Source organism: Kogia breviceps, chromosome 8 (assembly GCF_026419965.1).
Source record: "Kogia breviceps isolate mKogBre1 chromosome 8, mKogBre1 haplotype 1, whole genome shotgun sequence".
NCBI lineage: Eukaryota > Metazoa > Chordata > Mammalia > Artiodactyla > Physeteridae > Kogia > Kogia breviceps.
The window spans coordinates 10281842-10307472 of NC_081317.1; the positions used below are offsets into that span (position 1 = coordinate 10281842).

A 25631-nucleotide genomic window follows, 5' to 3' on the forward strand; every position below is an offset into this window, starting at 1 on the left:
CACCCAGGATAACAGTGGAATAATAGAAAGATTTCTCTGTGTGTTTGGTGTTGATGGCACATGCAGTATCACTCCTGTAAAAAATTAAATTGTCAAGAACATTCTGATCTTTAGAAATGAAATGGAGAGCCCATATGCAGTAGGCAAATAAGAGCATGACATAGACTAATTTGGTCTTTTAAAAAACTAGTTAATGCCTCTGAATCAAGTGTGCAGTTCTCTGTGTTAACATATGAAAGTGTCTGACATTTACTTTTCCCACAAAGCACGTAAAAATTCTTAAACTATCATTTTGCAAGTTTCTAATGAAAAAGAACTGGGTGACATGTATTATTTCTTCAGTACATACTTTGTTATATCCATTTCATCCATATGAATGTTTTGTGAACATATATGTGTTTTCTAAATGTTTCTTCATGTAAATACGAACACTTCATGTTATTTCTTCATTTCAGTATTACTTTTTAATTTTTATGAAAGTAACTCATGCATATAGTTGAAAGCTGTAGTTCTCTTCCTGTGCATCAGAGACATTCAGAGCCCTCTTCAAAACCACCTGTACCTGGGTCCCAACTCCTGTGATTCTGATTTGCTTGGCCTGGGGTGGGTCTCAGGTATCAGCATAATTCCCTTGTGTGGTCAGGGTGAGATCTACTCAGCCAAGTTCCACCAGGAGTTACTAACAACAGCAGTCTCCCGCTCATGCCGTACCCCTGTTTGCCTCTTCCCAGAGGCTACCAATTACATCTTTTTTAGTTAATTATTTTGGTATTTAGCCATTATTTTTCTAAATCACATGCTGGTATTGATATTTCTTGATTCTTCAGTTTTAAGCAGCATGTATTGATATCCCATTATGGAAGAAAAATTTAGCTCTCTTTCCCCTTCCTATTCCCATTTCATATTCATACCTTTTATAACTTTTATCCACACAATAGACATATCATAATTTTGATTCACTGAATATTTAGTGCTTATATTATTATGACTATGCAATGCTTTTAACATCTAAGCCACATAGTAAACTTTTTCTTTTCTATGCAACTTTCTACTTTTCCTGGAGCAAATAATGTTATCTTGCTCCTGGTTTTTTTTTTTGAACTTATCACAAATTCAACCCCAAGCTCCTCACCAATTGCTTAATCTTCTTTCAGGTTGTTCAGATGCATCATTCTCTTAATTTTATCTTTGGGATGAATTCTCTCCCAAAGCCTCTGGACTGGTGCCCTCTACATGTACTGCACAGCTCTCCTCCCCAAATCTCTTTTCATTATTATTCTGGGAATTCTTCATCTCTCTTCTATATTGGAATCCCTGTTTCTTGAATCCTATGTCTTCCTCTTGGACACTCTCATTTACTCTCTTATTTTGGTTTATTCTCTCATTTTACTGTAGAATCTCCAGCAAAATGGAACTTTCTGAGTAAGAGTGAATATGAAGTAAAATATTTGAAGTCTTGCACTTCTGCAAATGTTTTTGATTTACCATCACACTTAAATGGTAGTTTTGATATTGATTAGAAATGATTTCCCTTGAAAATTTGGAAGGCATTGTTCCATTGCTTTCTAGCTTCCAGTATTTCTTAAGAAGTACAAGGCATTCTAATTCTGAGTTCTTTCATGTGACTTGTTTTCAGTCCCTGGAAATACATAGGATCTTCTCTTTGTCTCCAGTGTTTTTCAGCTTCTTAACAGAGTGCCCTGGTCTGGGTTTACTTTTAACCATTGTACTTGGCATGTACTTAGTGAGTCCTTTCAATCTGGAAACTCTGCTCTTTTCTTGAGTTGTTTCAATGGTTTCCTCCCATTTTCTCTGTTCTTTCTTTGGAGAATTTTTGTCATTCACATATTGGACCTTCTTGTCTAGTCCTCTGATTTTTTTGCCCTTTATTTTCCATCTTCCAGTCTTTTTGCTCTGTAGGAAATTCCCTTGCCTTTATCTTCTAACCCTTTTATTGAGCTTTTCATTTTTTCTCTAGATGTTTCTTTCACAAAGATGTAGATATATCTGTGTGTATGTAAAACATATATACATACACATATATAATTGGCTTTTATCCTGGTTGAAATATCTTCTCTTCCCTTTGAGAATGTCAATGATCATTTTAAAAATTCTCCCTGCATGGTTTCTCTTTCCTCCATTATGGTTTGTTTCTGGTGTTTTTCCTGAATATGTCATTTTAGAGACTCATAATTTTTGCCTTTCTGCTCAGATATAAGAGTGGAAGCTAGCAAAATGGTTAGAATCTCTGAGGTTGTGGGTAGGGCTTGTCACAGTGAGCTGCTCAGTGTGGTGATCTAGCTGGGCCATTTAGTTGGGTAATCTCTGATGTCAGTGTCTTTAGGTCTTTGTGGTCTGGTCATATTCACTGGAGCAAGCTCAGCTGTTCTGCCCAGAATGTAAAGGTCTATCAGCATTATGCTATGTTTTCCCTCAAGTCCGTGTGTTTTTGTTTTTGTTTTTTAATATAAATTTATTTATTTATTATTTATTTTTGGCTGCGTTGGGTCTTTGTTGCTGCATGCGGGCTTTCTCTAGTTGCGGGGAGCAGGGGCTACTCTTCATTGCGGTGTGCGGGCTTCTCGTTGCTGTGGCTTCTCTTGTTGCAGACCCCGGGCTCTAGGCACTCAGGCTTCAGTAGGTATGGCGCACGGGCTTAGTTGCTCCATGGCATGTGGGATCTTCCTGGACTGGGGCTTGAACCCGTGTCCCCTGCATTGGCAGGTGGATTCTTAACCACTGCACCACCAGGGAAGTCCCCCATGTGTGTTTATATCTGCATATACATGTACCTTTATGTACCCAGTGCTTCATACTTAAAAGATTCTCAATAAATATATGTTGAATGATTAAATGAAGGTAGTTACCATTATCCTTATTTTATAGTTGCGGTAACTGCTCTTGGAGGTTAAGTATCTTGCCTAATTGATTCCAGCAGTCTTTCTCATTCCAAAGCCCAAGCTGTTTCTACATTTAGAAAAAGAGGAGCTTTTCGTGCTAGTCTGAGCCTCATTTCAGAAGAGAGGAACTGAAATGCCGAGATCTGTAATGTAACAAGTATGGCTCACATTTTGGCTCTCAAATGTCCATCAGGGAATAGGCTTTATCTGTAGTAATGTAGTACTAGTGGGGTTAAAAAAAACACAAACCTGTCATTTTGGACAACACTTCTTTGAATTCTGCTTTTTTTTTCTTTGGAAGAAGAAAATCCTTTGAGTATTTAATTATTTGACAGAGATGGATCCCTGCCAGTAAATATAACTTACACATTTGTCAAAACAGTCATATTTATCTAAACAGCCTTGTCCTAAAGTGTTTGACTGATGACTGTAGATTGCTGTGGTCTATGAAGGCATTCACCTTCATAACAAGATTACGTAAGAGCTCTTCTGACAGCCTCACTCACTCCATTTCCTTCTTGCTACTTTGAAAGACCGTCTCTTTGTTTTTGGCGTTCTGCAGTTATCTAGGTTTTGTTTCTTTATATTTAACCTATTGGGAGTTGCTGGACTTCTTGAATCTGTAGGTTAGTTTTTCGTTATTGCTGGAAAATTCTCAGCCATTATCTCTTCAAATCTTGGCTGTGCTGCAGATCCTCTTATCTCTTTCTGCTACTCTGATTTTACATACATCATTCTCATTGTGTCTTCCATGTCTCTTGACCTCTCTTCTATATTTTCCATCTTTTTGTTTCTCTGGCTGAGATTTGGATAATTTCTTCTGATCTGGCTTTCAGTTCACAAATTCTTTTCTTAAGCTGTGACTAACTCGTTATTAAACCCATTTATTGATTTTTATATTAGTTGTGGTATTTTTCATTTCAGGAAGTTCTGTTTGGTTCTTTTTCAAATAATTCATTGCCCTTTTTATAGTTCCCTGTTTTCTGTTTTCAAGTTTGTTGTTTATTTCTTTAAACTTAATAAGCATACTTACTATATTATTTATTATCTATCTGGTAATTCTTATACCTGAAATCTGCTTTTGCTGCTTAAAGACACCCTTTTACTGTTTTTGTATCCCTGTATGCTTGATTTTCTTTGATTAGATTCTTCTTGTTATCCTTAAAATTATTTGTGGGAAATTCACTGAGCCCTAGAATGATGGTACTTTCATCCAGAAAGGGTCTGCATTTGCTTCTGCTAGACACCTAGAGGCACTGCCATTTGGGGACCATGTGTTTGGGATTACCTAGGTGGTATGAATCTGGGCTACAAACATGCAAGAGGGCTGGCTTACAGTTACAACCATCAGGACTGTTTGGTTCATTTGTTTGTTTGCTCTGTCTCTGCTCTGCTCAGCACCAAGAAAATTTTCCTGTGGTCCCCCGAGGCATGGTCCTGGGGGGCAGGAAGGTGTGAAATTTGGTTTTGGTTCATCCTTACAGTAAGGGTGTAGCCCTTTGGGATTCCAATTTAGCAGGGCCAGTTTTCTGTTAGACTCCATCTTAGGCAGACCCTGAGCTCTGACTGCTGTCCCCTTCTCTGCATAAGGCCTTTAAAACCTAAATGCAAGTGGCTCGATTGCCTCAGGGCAAAGGAGGCCTGGCGCCAGCTGATTTTCTCAGGCTCCTCTACTGGTTTTGCCTCATCTCTCTGACCTGTCACTGGAGTGCCTCTGGGCTCTGTCCTTTTTCCTCTTCTTTTCCAGCTACAACAGACTGCCCTTGATGCCTTTACATGATTTCATGACTCTAATTACTATCTCTATGCTGACACTTTCCACAATTATATCTCCAGCCCAGACCTTTCTCAGTTACTCCACACGTGAATATAATCTACCTACTCTACATCTCTATTTGGTGATTCTCATAGACATTGCAAAGTTAACATGCCCAGGACAGAATTTCTAGACTTCTTCCAGGTCCAGCTTTCCCCATGTCAGTTAATGACTATTGTGCTTTTATAGTTGCCCTAGCCCAAATCCTTAGTTTCATTCTGGACTCTTCTTTCCCTCACACCCACATCCATTTCAGAATGTTTTATTGGTTATAACTAATATATCCAGAATCTTACCACCTCTGCCGCCACCATCCTGGTCCATGCTACCATCATCTCTCCCCTGAATCATTGCGTAGCTTCCTAACTAGGCTTCCTCCTTCTGCCCTTGCTCTCCTACGGGGTGTGGCTGTAAGTCAGATTATGTCACTTACCTACTCAAAATCTCCGAAGGCTCCTCATCTCACTCAGAGTAAAGGCTTCATGTTTTCTGCCCTCACACGCCTCCTCCCCACCTCAAATGCATCTCTGATCTTCTCTTGCTGGTCTCCCTATCACTCAGTTCTCTTCAGCCACACTGACCTTGCTGTTCCTCAAATATACCTGGCAGTCTCCTGCTTAGGATCTTTGTGTTGTGTTCCCCAAACCTTGAATCCTCTTCCAAAGACACCCACATTGTTTTCCAGGTGTTTAATCAGCTGAAGCCTCTTAAGAGAGTTCTCCCTAATTATATGCCTCCCCAGCACTCTTTATCCACTTTTCTTACTTTATTTTTCTTATAATCAAGTTAGCTTCTATATAATGCCATGCACTATTCTAACACATTTAATCCTCATAATGCAACGTGTTACTTTTATTATCCCCATTTTACTGATAAAACCAAGGCACAAGGTGGCTGATTTGGGATTTAAATACAGCCTGATAGGGCTTCCCTGGTGGCGCAGTGGTTGAGAGCCCGCTTGCAGATGTAGGGGACGCGGGTTCGTGCCCCGGTCTGGGAGGATCCCACATGCCGCAGAGAGGCTGGGGCCGTGAGCCATGGCCGCTGAGCCTGCGCGTCCGGAGCCTGTGCTCCGCAACGGGAGGGACCACAACAGTGAGAGGCCCGCGTACCGCAAAACAAACAAACAAACAAAAAACAGTCTGATTATAAATCTTTCTGTGCTGCTAACTACCCTATTCTGTCTTTCCATATGTAGCTCTTGTCAGCTTCTGTAATATTTTATAACTTCTTTATTTTGTTTACTGTGGGTCTCTACATGCCACCTCCACCCCCATCTAAATGTCAGCTCCAGGAAGACAGGGTTTTTTTTAATCTGTTTTTTTTTTCTTAACTACAGTATCCCTAGCACCTAGAACAGTGTCTAGTTTGTAGGTTCAATGAATATCTATTGAAGAAAGATCTATTTATTTATTTATTTTTGTCTGCTCTGGGTCTTCATTGCTGCACGTGGGCTTTCTCTAGTTGTGGTGAGCAGGGGCTACTTTTTGTTGAGGTACGTGGGCTTCTCATTGTGGTGGCTTCTCTTGTTGTGGAACATGGGCTCTAGGCATGTGGGCTTCAGTAGTTGTGGCATGCGGGCTCGGTAGTTGTGGCTCACAGGCTGTAGAGCACAGGCTCAGTAATTATGGTACATGAGCTTAGTTGCTTCGCGGCATGTAGGATCTTCCCGGACCAGGGCTCGAACCCGTGTCCCCTGCATTGGCAGGCGGATTTTTAACCACTGCACCACCAGGGAAGTCCCTAAAGTTGTAAGATGTTTGTTTTGCTTTGTTTTGCGGTACGCGGGCCTCTCACTGTTGTGGCCTCTCCCATTGCGGAGCACAGGCTCCGGATGCGCAGGCTCAGCGGCCATGGCTCACGGGCCCAGCCGCTCTGCGGCATGTGGGATCTTCCCGGACCGGGGCACGAACCCGTGTGCCCCGCATCGGCAGACGGACTCTCAACCACTGCGCCACCAGGGAAGCCCTAGGGAAGCCCTAGGGAAGCCCTGTAAGATGTTTTAAAGTCTCAGTTAAATGGATAATTTCCTGGGAAAAAAAAAAATCTAATGACTACAAGAAGGGAAATCCGAAAGCCCAATCACAGGGTATGAAATAGTATGAGAAAAGTGATCAAAGTTATCTCCTTTTTCTCCATTAAAAAAAGGCCGTAGCCGTTTTGAGTTCACCAGTAAATTCTTTTAAACTTTTATAATCTGCACAATTCCAGAGCAATGGAAAATATCAGAAATATCCAGTTCATTCTATAACAGACCACAAGACATTTATTTATATGACCTTGAGCATTTCCTTGGTCTTTTCTGAGACTCTTTTTCCTTCTCTGTAATAATTTTATAGGATTGTTAAGATTATGGGTTAGGAGCTAAGAATCCTGGGATAGTCCCTGGAAAATAGTTAGCACTCAGTAAATGTTAGGAATCATTATGATAATGATACTATTTCAAGACAAAAATAGCACATACAAAAAACTCTATCCCAGATTAGTTTATAATTATAGATTAGAAAATTTTAAATAAAATGCTAATAAATAGACCTACTAATAGAATAATCTATCTGAATGATGCATGAAGGTTCCATGTATGAAAATCAATCAATATTGTATTCCCCATTGCCTTTCACCCATTTTTCTATTAGGACAGTGGTCTTTTTCTTATGGATTTGAAAGAGCTCTTTCTATATTAAGGAGATTAATCCTTTGTAATGTGAGTTGCAGATAATGTTCCCCAATTCATCATCTAGCTTTTGATTTAGTTCATGCTGTATTTTTGATTTTTGTAACTGGGTTTATTAATATTAATTATAATAGGAAGATCTTCTAGATGACAAAAATAACCCTTATTTTCTTTCAGCACTGTTATTGTTTAATTTTTTTTTACATTTAAATCAGATATATTTGAAATTCATCCTAGGTTTTGGTATGAAGTATGGAGCCAACTTTTTTTCTAGATAGCTATCAGTTTTTCCTACCAGTTCCATCCGTCCAATCCTACCAATCCAACCATCATCTTCATCATATATCCTTAAGCCCTGTCTATTTTGGGGTCTAATTCTAGACTCTTCATTTTCTTGCATTGGTTTTCTGCCTCCTCTTATGCTGTGGCACGTATTTCTAATTACTGAGGCTTTGAAGTATGTTTTGGTATCTGATAAATCTAGTTCCCCCTCTTTGCTCTTCTTTTTCAGAGTTTTCCTGGCTAATGTACCTTATCTGTATGCACTTTAGAATTTCTTTCAGTTGCAGGGGAAATAAATCCATGGCCATTTTTGTTGAGGTTGGTTTAAATTTTAATAAATTATTGAAATGACATCTTTAGAATGGATTCCCCTCTAAGAACACAGTATATCTTTCCATTTGTTCAAGTCTTCATTTTTATCATTCAGGAGTATTTGTTAGTTTTTTTTGTTTTTTTCACTTCTTATTAAGTTTACTCCTAGGAGTTTTGTTTCTTGTTTTACCAAACAGTCTATGATTTTACTTCCCATGTAGATCTGCCTTTAGGGAAAGGGTATTCTTAATCATGCAAAGAGTAGTGAGGGTCAGTTTAATTCTCACCGTAAATTAACACATTCACATTCTGGTTTTATACAACTTTCTGTATGAGCAATTAATATGATTCACAATGAAAGATGAATCCAGTCTTCACATACCAGTAAGTCAGGTTTTAGAGCCTGTGAGGCTGAGAGCCAGATCATAGATCTTGGCAAATTTACCCTTGTAAATATTAGTTTATGTTGCCCAATGGAGCAGCCTATTGATAAACAGCCAGATGCCCTCTCCCTGTGACACTTCAACCATGTGTGTGCCTTTACTTTAAAAATCAATAGCTCACTCAATAAACGTCACCACTTTAAGAAAACCTGTTATGCATGTTAGTTAAACTTGAATGACAGTCTTTTCAACTGTTACTGATTTTTCTGCATCTGTTTATAAGTAAAAGGACCCAATCTATACACTAATGATATGCTTTGGAAAATTACTGTCATTGGTCAAATCTTTAATGAAAGTTTTAAATTCTTATATATTACAGAATTTCACAAACTTATTTGGACAGCCACTAGTCTGCTTGCTTTCTCCTACAGCATATCCAAAAGCTTTACAAGGTATGTTCTGTCATTCCCTGCTGTATCCGTAGGTTGCAAATAAACTTATGTCTACATTTTGAATAATACTGCTCTGATCTTTGTCTCCCCCACCTATAGTGGTCAGTTGTGGATTTATAGTGTTTAATGTGGCAAGTGTCAGTCTGAAATAAACCCCGAAGTCTTGCCAACAACCAGAATTCTTTAATGGGCCGCTGTTAGGCCTTGAGATAATTCTAAAAGAAATGATAAATCATCCCTGAGAAAAGAGTGGTTTTGGTCCCTTGCTACTGGGGAGCTCATGATTTGTGAATTTTAAAATTTGTGTTGCAGGTGTGCTGGTCGTCATCCATATAGCATGACTTCCTCCAGCTCTGGCTACATATTTTAAGTGTCTTTTAAGACTGTGAGATTTCTAGTCTAGAGCGCTTCTCAATCTATGCCTAAGTGTTAGAATAACCTAACTGGCACAACTTAAAGGGTGTCTTTTACTCACATTTTTACCTCGCATTTTTAAAATAAAAGAACCTCTTCTCAGGGTGCCAGAGAGACAGGTCAGTGTTTTGCCTTTTCTCAGGTGGCTGAGAAATGAAAAACTTTTTGTCTTTAATAATTTGTCCTCAGTAAGCAACACATAAAATCTAATCTAATTCCCAGTCATTAAGCTAGGTAAAATACTAAACAAACCTTAATCCTGTTTTAGCAGTACGTGTCACTGTTTCACTATCTCCCTAACTGTGAATAGTGCTGATGTCTCTCTGTGGGAGATGGCATTTTACTGCTACTTCCCAGCCAGAAGTCCTGTCTGCTGACATAGTTTGACACAGGAAGTGGTGGTCAGCATTTGAATGCCTGAGAGAAGCTGGAGACTTTTCACCGTTGTTTTAAGGTAAGTTCTGCTATTTAACAGAGAAAAACATGTAGAAATACTAAGTTCATGTATCTAAAAGGCAAATCACTAAGGGATAGAACTTACCTTCAAACAACGGTAAAGCTCTCCTGCTTTGAGGACTTTGTTAACCTGTTTCTTATCATTTTTGGAGAAATGCAACCCCTTCCAATTGCTTGTACTTTTTGCTATCAAATTTTCCTATCAAGATGCAGCTTTATTTTAAGTTGCATGAACCTAATGGGTTAATACCACAATTATTTAATCTGAAAGGTTTTATTGTGAAGAGGGTAAAAACACAGACTGTGGAGGCAAGCTGATTGTGTTTGAATCCCAGCTCAGCCACTTACCAGCTATGTGACCTTGGGACGTTACTTAGCCATTCTGTGCCTCAGTTTCTTTCCTATCAAATGGAGATGATAATAGTACCTACCTCATTAAATAATTCTGGGTACACAGTAAGTATTCAATATGTGCTATTGTTATTATTAATATGATTAATTGAAATATATGTCCTTAACATTTTTTAGTCCAGTATCCTATTTTTTTGTGCTGTAAAACTTAGACCTCTAATCCCTTAAATGTGTCCCATCTGGACACAAAGCTAGCAGATAGACCTAAGTATTTGGAATGTCAAATTACGTCCCTGCACCTCTGGTATCTGAAGTCTGCAGTTCTCTCTTTAACCAAGAGTCACTTCATTCATTTAACAAGCATTTATTCCACATTTCTTTATCAGGTGCTGTGCTAGGTAGAAGATATAGACAACCTAACGGGCAATTACTGTAGATGCTCTGAGGGTTTCACAGGAGGAAGCACATGTAAGGTGAACTCCTGACCAGCCCTGAGGGTTAAGAAAGTGGATGAAATGATGTCTAAAGTTGAGTTGAAGGATACGTAGAATTAGATGGGGGTGGGAAATGGTTGAATAAGAGTGTTCTAGCAGAGAAAAAGCATGCGAGCATGTGAAGAATGAATTGGGGAGGAGCTTTGATGGAAATGGGGAGATGATGTTGGCCAGAGTGAGGACAGTGGCTGGTTAGCTGGAGATAATAATCCTGGAGAACCAGTAGGACTTGATGATGGACTGGATGAGAGGGAATCAAGGAGAGGAAGGAAGCAGGGATGGACTGCCAGGTGTCTGGCTGAGGTGCTGGTAGAAATGATAATCCTGGATAAGAAGCAGATTTGTAGGAGAACAACAGGGGAAAGAATCTACTGACAAGTTTTGATATGTTGAGTTTGAGGTTACCTTTGAGAGTTAGGTTGAGTATAGTGGTCTGAAGCTCCTCTGTCCAATAGAAATATAATGGGAGTCACACATGTGATTTTAAGTTTTCTAGTAGCCACATTTTCTTTAAAGGTAGAAACAAACAGGTGAAATGAATGTTAATGAGACATTTATATTTTATAATTCACAGTGTGTCTCAATTTGGACTAATCACTTTTGAAGTGTCTGGTGGCTACTGTGGGACAGCACTGTTCTGGACCTAAGGAGTTTATTTAGGCTGCAGATAGGGAACTGGGAATTAGTATGCATATAAATGATAACTGAAATTTGTGCATAGGTGAGATCAGCAATGTGTAGAAAGAAAATACTGATATTTAAGGGATAGGAAGAGAAAGAGCAACTAACAAAGGAGAATGAAAGAGATTGGCAGTTCAAGTGCTTCTCAGAGGGTTCCATTAGGAGCTGCCCATGATCCAGCACTTGCCATATTTGCATGGAAGTTGTTAGTTAGAGGGGGAAAAAAAGCAAAGGAATATGTTCATTTTCCATTTCTCTTAAGTTTACGAGGCTCTATCTTAAGTTTTTTTCAGCAGAAGGCAATGTACCTGGGATATGTTTTTGTAGTTCCAAGCCGAATGTACTTTGTTGAATTATACTTTAATGATACAGCCTTAATTTTATACATTGTCAGTATACTAAAATGTTCCTTCAAATGCCTCTCTTTTGCAAAACTGTTGTCTATATATATAACGTGTTTGTTATTACAGATCAGTCTCAACGAGGTAGCCTCTTCACTCTCTTTTTGAACAATCCTCTAATGGCCTTCCTATTTGTCTCTGGATTGTCAAGCATGCGTAGAGGCCTATGGGAAAAGTGTCAAGAATATCTTCGAAAAATCAACCGCGATATTGCCCAGCTACTGACCCATTCACGTTCAATAGGTACCCTACTAATCTAACTGCACACTTAACAGAATGTACTATAATGGTTTAAAATTGTTTAAATTGTTTGAATTTGTAAAGGTATTTGTTGAAGGCAGGAAAGTTGAGAAGGTTTTCCTGAACATTTCTTCCCTTTTGAAATACATTTTCCACTTAAGTATCCTTTTACTGTCACTTTTCTCCTCTTTGCAGATCAGGCATTTCTCCAGTTTTTTGGAGATGAATTTCTTCGCTTGCTTCTCACAAGATTTATCTTTTGTTCAGCCACCATGAGGATGCACAAGATTTTTCGGGTAGGCAAAGAATATCATTAAAGATCAATTTTGCCATTTTAGGTATTTAAGAGTCATATATTATATTTCACTTGTATTAAATAAACTTTGACTAGATCCAGTATAATATACACTTATTAATATGTAAGGTATAAAGATGAACAATCTAAGGCACATCTGAGTAGCTACCACCCAGTTTAAGAAGCAGAGAGTTTTCATTACCTTTGAGGCCCCTCTGTGGGTCTTCCCTGATCCTGTCTTCCCTCTCAAATGAAACTAAAACCCTGAATTTTATGATTGTCATTTGCTTTTCTTTATAGTTTTGTCACATGTTTTTGTGTTCCTACACAACATGTTCATGGATCCATATTGTATGTATTCTTCTACATCTTGCTTTTTGACTCACTGTTACGTTCCTGAGATTGAGCCATGTTGATGACTGATTGTAGCTTTCATTCATCCGTTTTCACTGCTATATAGGATTCAGTTGTTTGACTATACCTCCCAAATTACTCAGTATCTACTGATAATGGCCATTTGGGTTGTTTCTGGTTTGTTATTATTATAAACGATGCCACTGTGAAATCTTCCATCAGTTACCTGGCACACATATATAAGATTTTCTCTGCGGAACATACTAGTAGTGGACTGCAGGGTCAGACATTATAGATGTATTCAGCCTTACTAGTTAAAGCCCTGGTTATACCAGTTTACGCTTGCAGTAGCTGTGAGTAAGAGTTATTGGTTTAATCCTTGCCAACACTTGTTGCTGTCATTCTTTGTGTTTCATGTGAATCTGGTGGGTGTAAGTAGTAGCTCGTTGTGGTTTCAAATGTCATTTCTGGGATTACTCTTTTGAGGCTGAACAATTTTCATATGTATTACTCTGTTCTTCTTTATGAAGAGTGTGTTCAAGACTTTGGTCTGTTTTGCTCTAAGTAGTTTGTTTCTTTCTGTGTAGTCATATAACTATGTAACACTCTTCAGTGAGGTTTTAAAAAATTTAGCCATTTTTCACTTATAAGTAACATTTGGTTCTTTTTCAAATATGCTTAAATATTTTCAAAAGTCTTTTGCCATTTGTAGTTTTAAAATATGATATTTTTTCCATTTTATGACTATAATTTTAAAATGTGAAAGAGTTGTGCAGTGAATACCCATATACACACTAGCTGGATTCTGCAGTTAACATTTTGGTATATTTGCTTTCTCACATATTTGTCCATTTATCCATCTGTCTTTTCAGTCATCAGTTCATCTCAGTTTGATGCATTTTGAAGTAAACTGTGGACTTCACCCCTCAACACTTCATCATGCATATAAATAACTGAAATTTATATTTATTTACTTCTTTTTTTAATGTAAAGTTTACATGCAGTGAAATGCACAGAACTAAAGTGTACCATTAGACGAGTTTTGACAAATACATACTCCTTTGTAATTCAAACCCCAATCAAGTAATACAACATAGCATCATTCCAGAAAATTTTCTACACACCCCTTTCCAGTCAGTCCACTACCCATTATCCCAGAGACAATGCTCTTTTTATTATTTTCACTACAGATTAATGTCACCTATTCATGAACTTGAATTATAGAGTGAAAACCTTATTTGATCAAGCACATTCTTAAGATTCATCTGTGTTGTTTCATGTAGAATTAACTCATTCGTTTTGAGTAGTTCCATTTTCTGAATATATCACAGTTTATTTAGGCCTTCTCTTTTTTTTTTTTGGCTTCGTCAGGTCTTAGTTGTGGCACGCGGGACCTTTGTTGAGGTGTGCGGGATCTTTTTTTGTGGCGCACAGGCTTCTCTCTGGTTGTGGCACGTGGGCTTCTCTCTAGTTGTGGTGCACGGGCTCCAGAGTACATGGGCTCTGTAGTTTGTGGCACGAGAGCTCTCTCATTGAGGCCCATGGGCTCAGTAGTTGTGGCGCATGGGCTTAGTTGCCCCGCGGCATGTGGGATCTTAGTTCTCCGACCAGGGATCGAACCCATGTCCCCTGCATCAGAAAGTGGATTTTTTTTTTTTTTTTTCTTTTGGCGGTACACGGGCCTCTCACTGTTGTGGCCTCTCCTGTTGCAGAGCACAGGCTCCAGACGCACAGGCTCAGCAGCCATGGCTCACAGGCCCAGCCACTCTGTGGCATGTGGGATCTTCCCGGACCGGGGCATGAACCCATGTCCCCTGCATCGGCAGGCGGACTCTCAACCACTGCGCCACCAGGGAAGCCCAGAAAGTGGATTCTTTACCACTGGACCATGAGGGAAGTCCCCTAGGCCTTCTCTTTTTGATGAACACTTGGGCAGTTTTAAACTTTTGACTATTATAGATAAAGTGACCATGAACATTCATATACAAGTCTTTTCCAGACTTACGTTTTGAATTTTCTTGGTCATAGAGTAGGTATGTCTTTAGTTTTATAAGAAACTGCCAGACTTTTTCTCATAGTAGTTGTGTCATTTTCTGTTCCCAGCAACTGCATGTGAAAGTTGCTCTACATCCTTGGTAACACATAGTGTTGTCAGTCTTAAATTTTAACCAATCTGTTGGATTTATAGTGATATCTCATTGTATTGCTTGGCCAAAAAGTTCATTCGAACGTTTTGGCCAACCCATAGTTTCAATTTGCATTTCACTGATGAATGAGGATATTGGACATCTTTTCATGTGCTTGTTAGCTGCATTTTATCCCATTCTGTTGGCTTGCCTTTTCGTTTTCTTAACAGTGGCTTTTGAAGACTAAACTTTTAAAATTTTGATGAAGTTTGAACGAATCAATTCTTTTTTCTTTTGTGGTGTGTTTTATCTAAGAAATCTCTGCCTATCCCAAAGTCACAAAGATTTTCTCTTATGTTTTCTTCTAGGAGTTTATAGTCTTAGCTTTTACATTTAGTTCTATGATGTGAGTTAACTTTTGTTTGCAGTGTGAAGTAAGGGTTAAAATTTCTTTTCAATATGGGTATGAAATTGTTCTAGTATCTCTTGTTGAAAAGATTATCCTTTTTTCATTGAGTTACTTTTGTTATTTTTTGAAAATCAGTCAACCATATATGTATAGGGTATTTCTAGACTCTAAATTCTGTTCCATTGACTGATAGCATTTTTCTCTAATATACTGTTGCCTTGATAATTGTAGCTTTATAAGTCTTGAAATCTTTGTAGTGTGAGGCCGCCCTGCCACTGCCAAAATGTTTTACGTGTTTTAATAGTTCTAGATCCTTTGCATATCTATGTGAATTTTATATTTTGATTGGGATTGCATTTAAATCTATATAATCAATCTGTGGAGAGTTGTATTTTAATAATATTGAGTCTTCCAATGAATTAATATGGTATATCTCCCCATTTATTCAGGTCTTCTTTAGTTTCTGTCACCAATATTTTGTGGTTCTCATCATACAGGTCTTACATGTGTCTTCTTAAATTTATTCCAAAGTATTTCAAGTTTTGATGATTTGTAAATAGAATTATATTTTTTATTTCATTTTACAATTATTTGTTTCTGATACATAGAAACAAATGTTTTTATGTATTATCAGCAAATAATGTTTTCTAAATTAACCTGGGGGACTTCCCTGGTTGTCCAGTGGTTAGGACTTTGCATTCCATTGCAGGGAGTGCAGGTTCTATCCCTGGTCAGGGAGAAGATCCCACGTGCCTCACAGCCAAAAAGCAAAACATAGAACAGAAGCAATATTGTAACAAATTCAATAAAAACTTTAAAAATGGTCCACATCAAAAAAATCTTTAAAAAAAATTAACCTGTATCCTGCAGTCTTGCTAAATTGAAGTATTTGCTTTGTTACCTTTCTGTGTATTCTTTAAGGTTTTCTATCTACACGATCATGTCATCTTCAGACAAAGGCAGTTTTACATCTTCCTTTCCAATCTGTATGCCTTTTATTTTGTATATGTGTGTGCTTTTTTCAGGGCTAGGTCTTACAGCAAAATGGTGAATAGAAGTAATGAGAATGAATATTTTTGCCTTGTTCCTGGTTTTAAGGGAAAAATTAATCATTTACCATAAATTATGTTAATTGTTAGTTTTTCATACACACCTTTTTTCAGGTTGACTGAGCTCCTTTCTATTCCTATTGCTGAGAGTTTTTATCAGGAATGGGTATAAAAGATTGTCAAATACTTTTTTTCTGCATTAATTGATCCTGATATATATTAATTCTGTTAACACGGTGAATAGCATTGATTGATTTTCTAATAGTAAGTCAACCTTGTATATCTGGGCTAGACACATTTTGTGGTCATGTACTATTCTTTTGCATTGTTAGATTGATTTTGCTAGTATTTCCTCTTGGATTTTTGTATCTGTTTTTATGAATGATTATGGTATTTAATTTTTTCTTGTGATGTCTTCATGTGGTTTTGTTAGCAGGGTAGTGCTGACTTCATAAATTGAGTTGGGGTGCGTTTCATTCTCTTGTACTTCTTAAAGAGTTTCTTTTCAATTGGCATTATTTCTTCTTTGAATGATTGGTAGAATTCATCAGTGAAGCCATCTGGACCTGGAGTTTTCCTTTTGGGGATGTTTCAAATTATGAATTCAGTTTCAAAAGCTATTCATGTTTTCTATTTTGTTCTTAGTTTTAATCACTTGTGTCTTGCAAGTCATTCTCTAATTTATTGCCAAAAAATTGTTGATAATATTCCTTTATCCTTTTAGTCTCTGTAGACTCTCTAGTGATCTTTCATGACTCATATTGGTAATGTTTCCTGTCTTTTTTTTTTCCAGTCTAGCTAAAGGTTTGTTAGTTTTAATGATCTTTCCAAATAAACAGCTTTTACTTTCATTGATTTTTTTTACTACTGTTTGTCTCTTTTCTACTTTATTTATTTCCATTCATACTTTATTATTTTTCTTCTTTTTAATTACTTTTATTTTAATTTGCTCTTTTAATTTCTATGTTTTAAAACTTGGATTGGGGCTTCCCTGGTGGCGCAGTGGTTGAGAGTCTGCCTGCCGATGCAGGGTTCGTGCCCTGGTCCGGGAAGATCCCACATGCCGCGGAGCAACTGGGCCCGTGAGCCATGGCCGCTGGGCCTGCGCGTCCGGAGCCTGTGCTCCGCAACGGGAGAGGCCACAGCAATGAGAGGCCCGCATACAGCAAAAAAAAAAAAAAAAAAAAAAAAACTTGGATTGAAAACTTTATTCTCTTCTAGTCCAAGCACCTACCCTTTAAGCTTAACTGCTTTAGGTATATGATTTCAATACTTTTAACTTTATTGAGACTTGTTTTATGACCCAGTATGTGAATTATCTTGGTGAAGATTCTTTCTGCACTTGAAAAGACTATGTATTAGATGCTATTCTAATACATGCTATTAGATGTATGCTTCTGCTATTATTAGATGGAGTGATGTATAAATGTCGATTCAGCTTGATGTTCCAAGTATATTAAATAGTGTTCTTAGGGCTTCCCTGGTGGTGCAGTGGTTGAGAGTCTGCCTGCCAGTGCAGGGGACACGGGTTCGAGTCCTGGTCTGGGAGGATCCCACATGCCGCGGAGCAGCTAGGCCCGTGAGCCACAACTACTGGGCCTGCGCATCTGGAGCCTGTGCTCTACAACAAGAGAGGCTGCGACAGTGAGAGGCCCGCGCATCGCGATGAAGAGTGGCCCCCGCTTGCTGCAACTGGAGAAAGCCCTAGCGCAGAAACAAAGACCCAACACAGCCATAAATAAATAAATAAATTTATTATTTTTTTAATCAATAAAATCAATCAATAAATAGTGTTCTTCAAGTCTTCCATATTCTTAACTGATTTTCTGTCTGCTTATTCTATCCCTGATAGAGAAGTATCTAAACCTCTAATATACTTGTGAATTGTTTAGTTTCTCATTTTGGTGCTGTTTTTTCATTGTTCATTTTGAAGCTGTTTTTGAGTTTGTACATACTTAGAGTTGTTATGTCTTGTTGAAATTACCCATTCATCATTATGAACTGTCTTTATGTGTGGCAGTATTCCTTGATCTGCAATCTAGTTTGTGCAATATTAGTATAACTATACCACTTTTCTTCTGGTTTGTGTTTGTATGGCAAATCTTGTTTAATTCTTTTACTTTTAACCTATATCTGTCTTAACATGTAAAGTGGAATTCTTTTCAACAACGTTAGGTACTGCTTTTTTATCTAGTTTGACCATCTCTACCTTTTACTTGACACTTTTAGTTTTAAATTACATTTAAATTAAGTATAATTCTTAATATAGTTTGAGTTATACTATTATTTGTTTTCTATTTGTCCTGGCTGCAGTTTGTACCTTTTTTCTTTCTCTCCTGCCTTCATTTTCATTTGACTTAATTGAGGTTTTGTTTTGTTTTGGAATTTTATTTTAATAACACTGTAGATTTATGCTGTATCTCTTGTTTTGCTTTTTTAATATCACTTCACATTTAATGTAATTATCTTACAATAGTATTCTTCCATTTTCTCCCTCCCAATCTCTACTATTATTGTCATTTGACTTTTGAGTATGATATATACTATTTGATACTTTGTGGTTATCATAACATTAAACAATTATCTTTTTTCTTTTTTTGCCATGCCATGCAGCATGTGGGATCTTAGTTCCCTGACCAGGGATTGAACCTGCACACCCTGCAGTGGAAGTGTGGAACCACTGGACTGCCAGGGGAATTCCTAAAAAAATTTTGATGAGGAGGAAAAGCTTATATATTTATTATTTCTGATACTCTTAATTTCTTTCTTTAGATTTATCTTCCATCTGGTATCATTTTTCTTACCACAGAATTTCCTTCATCATTTCTTATAGTGCAAATCTGGTGGTGATTAATTCTGAAACAGTATTATTTATCTGAAACAGTATTTATTTCACTCTGGTGTTTTGTGAACTATGGGTTATTTAGAAATATGTTATTTAGTGTTTAAATTTTGGGAATTTTCAATATATCTTACAGATTTCTAATTTAATTCCTTTGTGGTCAGATAGTATGCTTTGTATGGTTTGAGTCGTTTTAATTTATTGAGAGCTGCTTTATTGTCTAGAATGTGGTCTATAATGGTACCTGTTCTAGGGACACTTGAAATGAATGTATCAATATATGCTGCTACTGTTGAATGAAGGGTTCTATAAATGTCTTTTAGATCTCATTGGTTTATAATGTTGTTCAACTTCTTTATAGCCTTACTGATTTTCTGAATAATTGTTCTGTTATTACAATGTGTAATGTGTGTTTTCCTCTGGCTCTTTTTAAGATTTTCTCTTTACATTGGTTTCCTACAATTTGATTATGATGTACTACCTTGATATGCTTTTCTTTGTTGCTTTCTTCCTGCTTGGGGTTTATTGAGCATCTAGGAGCTATCTAAATATCAAGATATTTAAGATATTTTAGAATATTTTTGGCCATAATTTCTTCAAACATTTTCTCTACTCCTCCCTTTCTCTTTCTGGAGCATCAATTACATATATGTTAAACAACCTAATATTGTCCTACATTTCAATGATTTGCTCTTTTTTTGTTTTAAGTGAAAAAAGGTTTATTTACATGCTCTTCATTTTTTAAAATGTCTGTTTTCTCTCTGTGTTTCAGTTTCTGTTGTCTTTAACTCTACTGATGTTTTCTTTTGCAGTGTCTAATGTGCTCTTAATCCTGTATCCATTTAGTTTTTCATTTCAGGGATTACATTTTTCTCACCTCTACAAGTTCTTTTTGGTTCTTATAACATCTTCCATTTTTCTCCTCATTATATTTATGTTTTCTTTGTGTTCTTGAATGAATAATAATAGCTAAAGTCTTTACCTACTAATACTGTATTCTCTATCATTTATAGGTTTGTTTTTATTTATTTTTTTCTACTGGTTAGGGGTTTCATATTTCTAATTCTTTGTATGTTTAGTAATTTTCTGTTAGACTGTGAGCATTATGAATTTTCTGATGTTGAATTCTGTATTTTGTTATCTTTAAAGAGTGTTGGGCTTTGTTCTGGCAGGAGTTAAATTACTTGAACATCTTTTTGACCATTCCCTGGCTTGTTTTTAAGCTTTTTAAGGGCAGATTTATTACAGTAGCATTAACATACAGATGTAGATTTATTTATTTAGTACTAAGAAGCATGATTTTTCTGGGGTCTCTTTTATATGTCCACTGTTTCAACACATATTCTCCACCCTTGGGGTGTTTGGTCAGAATTCAAACATGTCCCAGCCCTGTGTGAGCTGAGAGAATTGTTCAGTTTACAGTAGCCCCCCAGTAGTTCCTGGTTTTTTGTTTTTTTCTTTTTTTAGGGTTTTTGAGCTTTTCATTATTGTCACTCCTCATAGTATTTCGTGTGGTAAAATGAAAATTTGGTCTCTGTAATATGTAATTACTGAGGCCTACAGGCACAAGAGAGATAGAAATGACCTTTGAATATATGGACCATCATGTTAGATGTATAGAAAAGTGGTAATTTATTTTTTCAGTAAATTTTAAGTATGTGGCAAAATTGTAGTCTATAGAAAGTACCAAAATGAAGAAGAATTTCCAAATGAGAATCACTTTATTCCTGAAATTGTCTTCTTCTTTTGCTTCCATGTAATTACAAAAACTATTTTCTTTTTTCTTTTATTAGTCCTTTTCTGTCCTTTTTTGTTTTTTCCCCTGATCTTTCATCTCTCTTTCTAGGGACTCTTTTTTTCACTTTCTTTGCTAATATGCTTAGAAACCTCATCCATTTTCACAGCTTTTAATATTTATCTTCATGTAGATTGTATCAGTGTATATATTATATATGTATATAGTATATACTATGACAAAAACTGCTCAAACCTGTCTTCTTTTTTAAAAAATTTATTTAGTTTATTTATTTATTTTTTGGCTGCATTGGGTCTTCATTGCTGTGCGTGGGCTTTCTCTAGTTGGGGTGAGCAGGGACTACTCTTAATTGTGGTGTGTGGGCTTCTCATTGCGGTGGCTTCTTTTGTTGCAGAGCATGGGCTCTAGGCGCACAGGCTTCAGTAGTTGTGGCTTGCGGGCTCTAGAGCACAGTCTCAGTAGTTGTGGCGCACGAGCTTTGTTGCTCCGCGACATGTGGGATCTTCCCGGACCAGGGCTTGAACCCGTGTCTCCTGCATTGGCAGGCGGATTCTTAACCACTCTGCCACCAGGGAAGCCCTCAAACCTGTCTTCTGAGATACGGTCCTGAATTTTCAAATTCTGGTTGACAGGCTGTCCTCTTTGTATAGCCCATTACCTTAAATAAAATATACCTAAAACCTGAAGCTTTATACTATCCCCAAATTATCTCCTCCTTTACATCTCTTTTTCTCTGAGTAGCTCTCAACTGCTTCTTTCAAGTCATCCATTCCTGAAATCTTAGTCATTTTTGACACCTCCTTCTCCTATAATTAATTGCCCAGGCCCATTAATGTGACCTTTTCAGGGTTTCCCATGTCTTTTCTCTCATTTTAATTTCTACTGAAACATGTATTTATTTATTCATTAACAAATACTTGTTGAAATTCTGTGTATTTTACGATTTTCCCCCCAGCAAGTAGGAATTATATGGTTTCCACAATATAGCATAGTTCCCAGAAGTGATAGGCCCCAGTAAATATTCATGAAATAACTCACTAAATGAATATATTGGGTTGAACCATATGAACTTACCATTTTTGGGGTCAAAATGGTCAAATGTCAGCAATTTCGTATGTTCAACAAATATATTACCAATATGAAGGAGAAATATGCATATTAAATTACTTCTTAATACTGTTCATATTAACAGTAATATTAATGTGTATAATTTTCTTTCCTTAAACTATAAAATTAACTTTTCTCTTCTTTGTTTACCAGGAAACACGAAATTATCCAGAATCATATCCACAACTGCCAAGGGATGAAACAGTGGAGAACCCTCACCTCCAGAAGCACATTTTGGAATTAGCATCCATTCTGGATGTGCGAAACGTGTTCCTTGAGAATACCATAGATGACTATTAAAACAAAAATCCTCTGTTGAAGCAAGTTTTTATTTGCCACAGATTTTAAATGGTGCAGTTTTCTAATGTGATGACAGACACATAGTGGCGTTATTTAGTTTTTATTTTTCAATTTAGGACCACCATTTTAAAAACAAGCTGAAAAAAATTGTTCAAACTTTTAGGGTAACTGTTTTAAAATACAGTAGTTCAGGTCTTTTAAAAACTCGATTAACCTTGGAATTTTTATTTTTGGGTTTTGAGGTACAGATACTTACCTCTAACATCTGATCCTACAGTCATATAGTCACTATTCTCACCCTGAGAAGAGTAAATCATTTATTTTTGTATAATGAGGAAAACCCAACTCTTATACTTGGACCTTAAATGTGTGGATTTGGAAAATATGTTATTGTTCACAAATATGAAACTAGCCAGCATGGACTACTAAGAATCAAGAACAGAGCCCTTCCATAATATTTCTTTTCATTCCAAGTTAGTAGATAGAAAAATGTGTGATTCTTTGAAGCCTAATCAAGATAGTTCTTAAAAGCATTTAATTCGTTTAAATGCTGTCAAAATTTCAGTAACTGTATAGGATTGATTTGCATCTGAAAAGCTGAATCTCTAATTGGGGTCTTGAGATGATACATATCATTTGGAATGTGTGAGTCCTGTGTTATCATAAGATACGTTTGCATATTTTGTTTTCTTTGTAGTCTTTGAATGCTGGAAGTGAAAAAGAAAAACTTAAATCTTTCAGTCAAAAAATCAGGTTGTCATTTTCATAATACAGTGTTTCCATAGGAATTCCATTTAAACTTTTATTAATTAATGAGATCAAGTTTAAAGACTGTCTAGGTTGAGGTCTGTGGTATACAGTAGAGAGTTTGTAATCTTTTTGCCTAGTTCAGATTTATGAAACTTCAGAGTTGTTACTAATTTTAGTTGAGGGTAACTGAATTGTTATATAATTAAAATGGAAGTTGCTTTTGCATTGACAATTTGGAAATTAGGTTTTTTAAAACTCCTTATATTTACTATTTTATATTTCATGCACAAGTTTTTTATTATTTTATATAGGACTCAGTGTATTATATAAAGATTTTTGTGGTTTTTCTTCCCTTTCATCCCCTTCATAATTTTACAGGTACTAGCTATGATTTCTTTCCCCTCTTTTGACTCCCCAGCATTCAAGTTCAGAAATCTATGAATCAAAAGCCCTTCTACCTAATTTTCTGTACAGGCTCACAACTCTACCTCTGGCAGTCCCAGGGGAAATGAGGTGTTTGCTTTTGGTGCCTCTTTCCTATGTCCCTAGGGAAATTTTTTTTTTTTTTTTTTTTGTGATACGCGAGCCTCTCACTGTTGCGCCCTCTCCCCGTTGCAGAGCACAGGCTCCGGACGCACAGGCTCAGTGGCCATGGCTCATGGGCCCAGCCGCTCTGCAGCATGTGGGATCTTCCCGGACCGGGGCATGAACCCGTGTCCCCCTGCATCGGCAAGCGGATTCTCAGCCACTGCGCCACCAGGGAAGCCCCCTAGGGAAATTTTACTGTAATATTTTTAACTTGGTTTTTATTTCTAACATACAGAATTATTTTGGTCTAAGTTATTCATATACATGTTCCAATTTGTTGGTTTTTCATCTGAAGTCTTGAAGTTATTGTTCTTGGGTTTGGGAGACTTTGTAGGTTTTTTAATTAATTTTTTAAAAGTCATATTTGTTCTTTTAAACATTATTCCAGAAGGCTTTGGAAAAGTTACCTTGGAGAAAGATTTCCTTTGCTAGTGGGTTTTCATTATTAGATAAAGACTGCTTTCCTTTTTTTTTCCCCCCAGTACCTTAATAAACTTCATAGCTTTCCTTTCATAAGTGTTCACCTGAACTACAGCAATAGACTGTCCTTAGTTATCTCTCCTCTTGTTTCAATTCCCCTGAAGTTTTGTGCCAGTAAGATTCCTAGCAACACATACTCTGCTGTTCTCTGATGCTTAAAATAATATTTATCATCCTGAGCTTTATCCTCACTTGATTAACACAAAGAACACTGGCTTGAGAAGTAGGAGGCCTGAGTTCTAATCCTGGCTTTCCTGAAAGCTAGCTTTATGCCCTTTGACAAGTATCTTCAGGTCTCTGCTTTTTAGCGCTCTCATCTGTAAAACGAAGGCATTGGCCCAAGGTTCTGTCCAATTTTGTGGTTCTATAATTTGAACTCTTGGTTCCAAAAGATATTGATTTTCCCACCCCTGCCACCTGGAAAATCGGTTTCCCTTATTTTAGTATACACAATATTTTCTTTTCTATATCATTTTTACCTAGTTTTTGTTCAAGAAAATATCTGGGTCCCACTTAGTTGTTGTAGAAACTAGTTCAGAGAGAGAATCTCCGGAAGAAATTAGAGCTTTTGTTATTAGTAACATGTTTGTCTAAGAACAAGGGGTCTTGGAACTCAGCTAGTGTTTAGATGATGACCTTGCTCCTCAAGTTAATAGTAGTGTAATTCCTTACTGATGGTTAAAAATTTTAAGTGATCTGAAGTAATCTTGAGAGGAAAACTGCTGGAAAATTCTAAACTATTGTTTCATTCATGCCTTTTAAAAAAATGTGTATTGAGCAACACTATACTCCAGATTTTGTCCTAGGCATTGGTGAAATAGACAACGTAGACTTAAAAGTCCTTGTTTTCATGAAGCTTATATTCCAGTAGGAGGAATCAGGCAATAAATATAATAAATAAGTAAATTTATGTTAGAAAGTTTTAAATAGTATGAAGAAAATTTAGAGCATGTCAAGGGAAATTTTTCGTTTGTTCTTAGGCAGAAAATAATGTTTCAGTGAGTGATCGAGGTAGGCCTTATTGTGGAGGTTACATTTGTGCAAACACTTGTATTCCTTTGTTGTTGTTGTTTTTAACTTTTTGTTATGAAAATTTAAAACATACACAGAGTTTAATGAACCTTTTATACCCATTACCCAGCTTCTACATTTTAAGACCTTACTTTAATCGAGGAAGAGGAAATGAAAAAGGACAATCACTCAATGGGCTCAAGACAGTAATGGCAGAGAATCTTATTTTCTCAATATATACTGCTCCCCTTTATGAATATTAAAATGTTAAACACTTTATTTATTTTTAGAATTCATAGAAATTTAAATTTTGGAACTAAGAACAAATCAAAACAATGGGAAAGGGCACTTCTTTGCTTTCAAATTGCACAAACTCCCCCCCCTGGAGATTCTGATACAGTGTCTCACCTCACCTAAGAACCACTGTAAACAAAATAGTGTAAGAGGGCAAGAAATCAGTTATATACAAAACAAAATTAAGCACAATGGAATTGTTTTCTCTTTCTTTGTCCGTATATTTCTGAAGTTGATAAAGCAACTATCTTCCCTAATTTACAGAAGAGAAAGCTGAGACCCCAAAAAACTGTCAGGTGGTTTTTCATAAAGATGGAGCTAGAACTAAAACTCAGATCTCCTAATCTCAGCCCAGTCTTTCCAGTAAGCTCAGGTTGCTTTCTATAATGAACAAGAAAGAAATAATTAGAGATT

General features: G+C 36.8%; 1 protein-coding gene across 8 annotated transcripts in view; it reads left to right on the forward strand.

The window, feature by feature from the left end:
* SCAI (suppressor of cancer cell invasion) overlaps nucleotides 1–22835 on the forward strand; it is a 133420-nt gene extending 110585 nt beyond the window's left edge. For 5 of the 8 annotated variants that reach the window (XM_067040100.1, XM_067040103.1, XM_067040104.1 and 2 more), the window contains 4 exons: nucleotides 8747–8819; nucleotides 11686–11859; nucleotides 12052–12152; nucleotides 21948–22234. In XM_067040100.1, coding sequence (XP_066896201.1) covers nucleotides 8747–8819; nucleotides 11686–11859; nucleotides 12052–12152; nucleotides 21948–22094 — 495 coding nt within the window. In that variant the 3' untranslated portion in view covers nucleotides 22095–22234. Of the gene's footprint in view, nucleotides 1–8746; nucleotides 8820–11685; nucleotides 11860–12051; nucleotides 12153–21947 lie in introns of those variants that run through there. The other 3 variants (XM_059073078.2, XM_067040101.1, XM_067040105.1) reach the window with 3 other exon arrangements.
* The last annotated feature ends 2796 nt before the right edge of the window (nucleotides 22836–25631 follow it).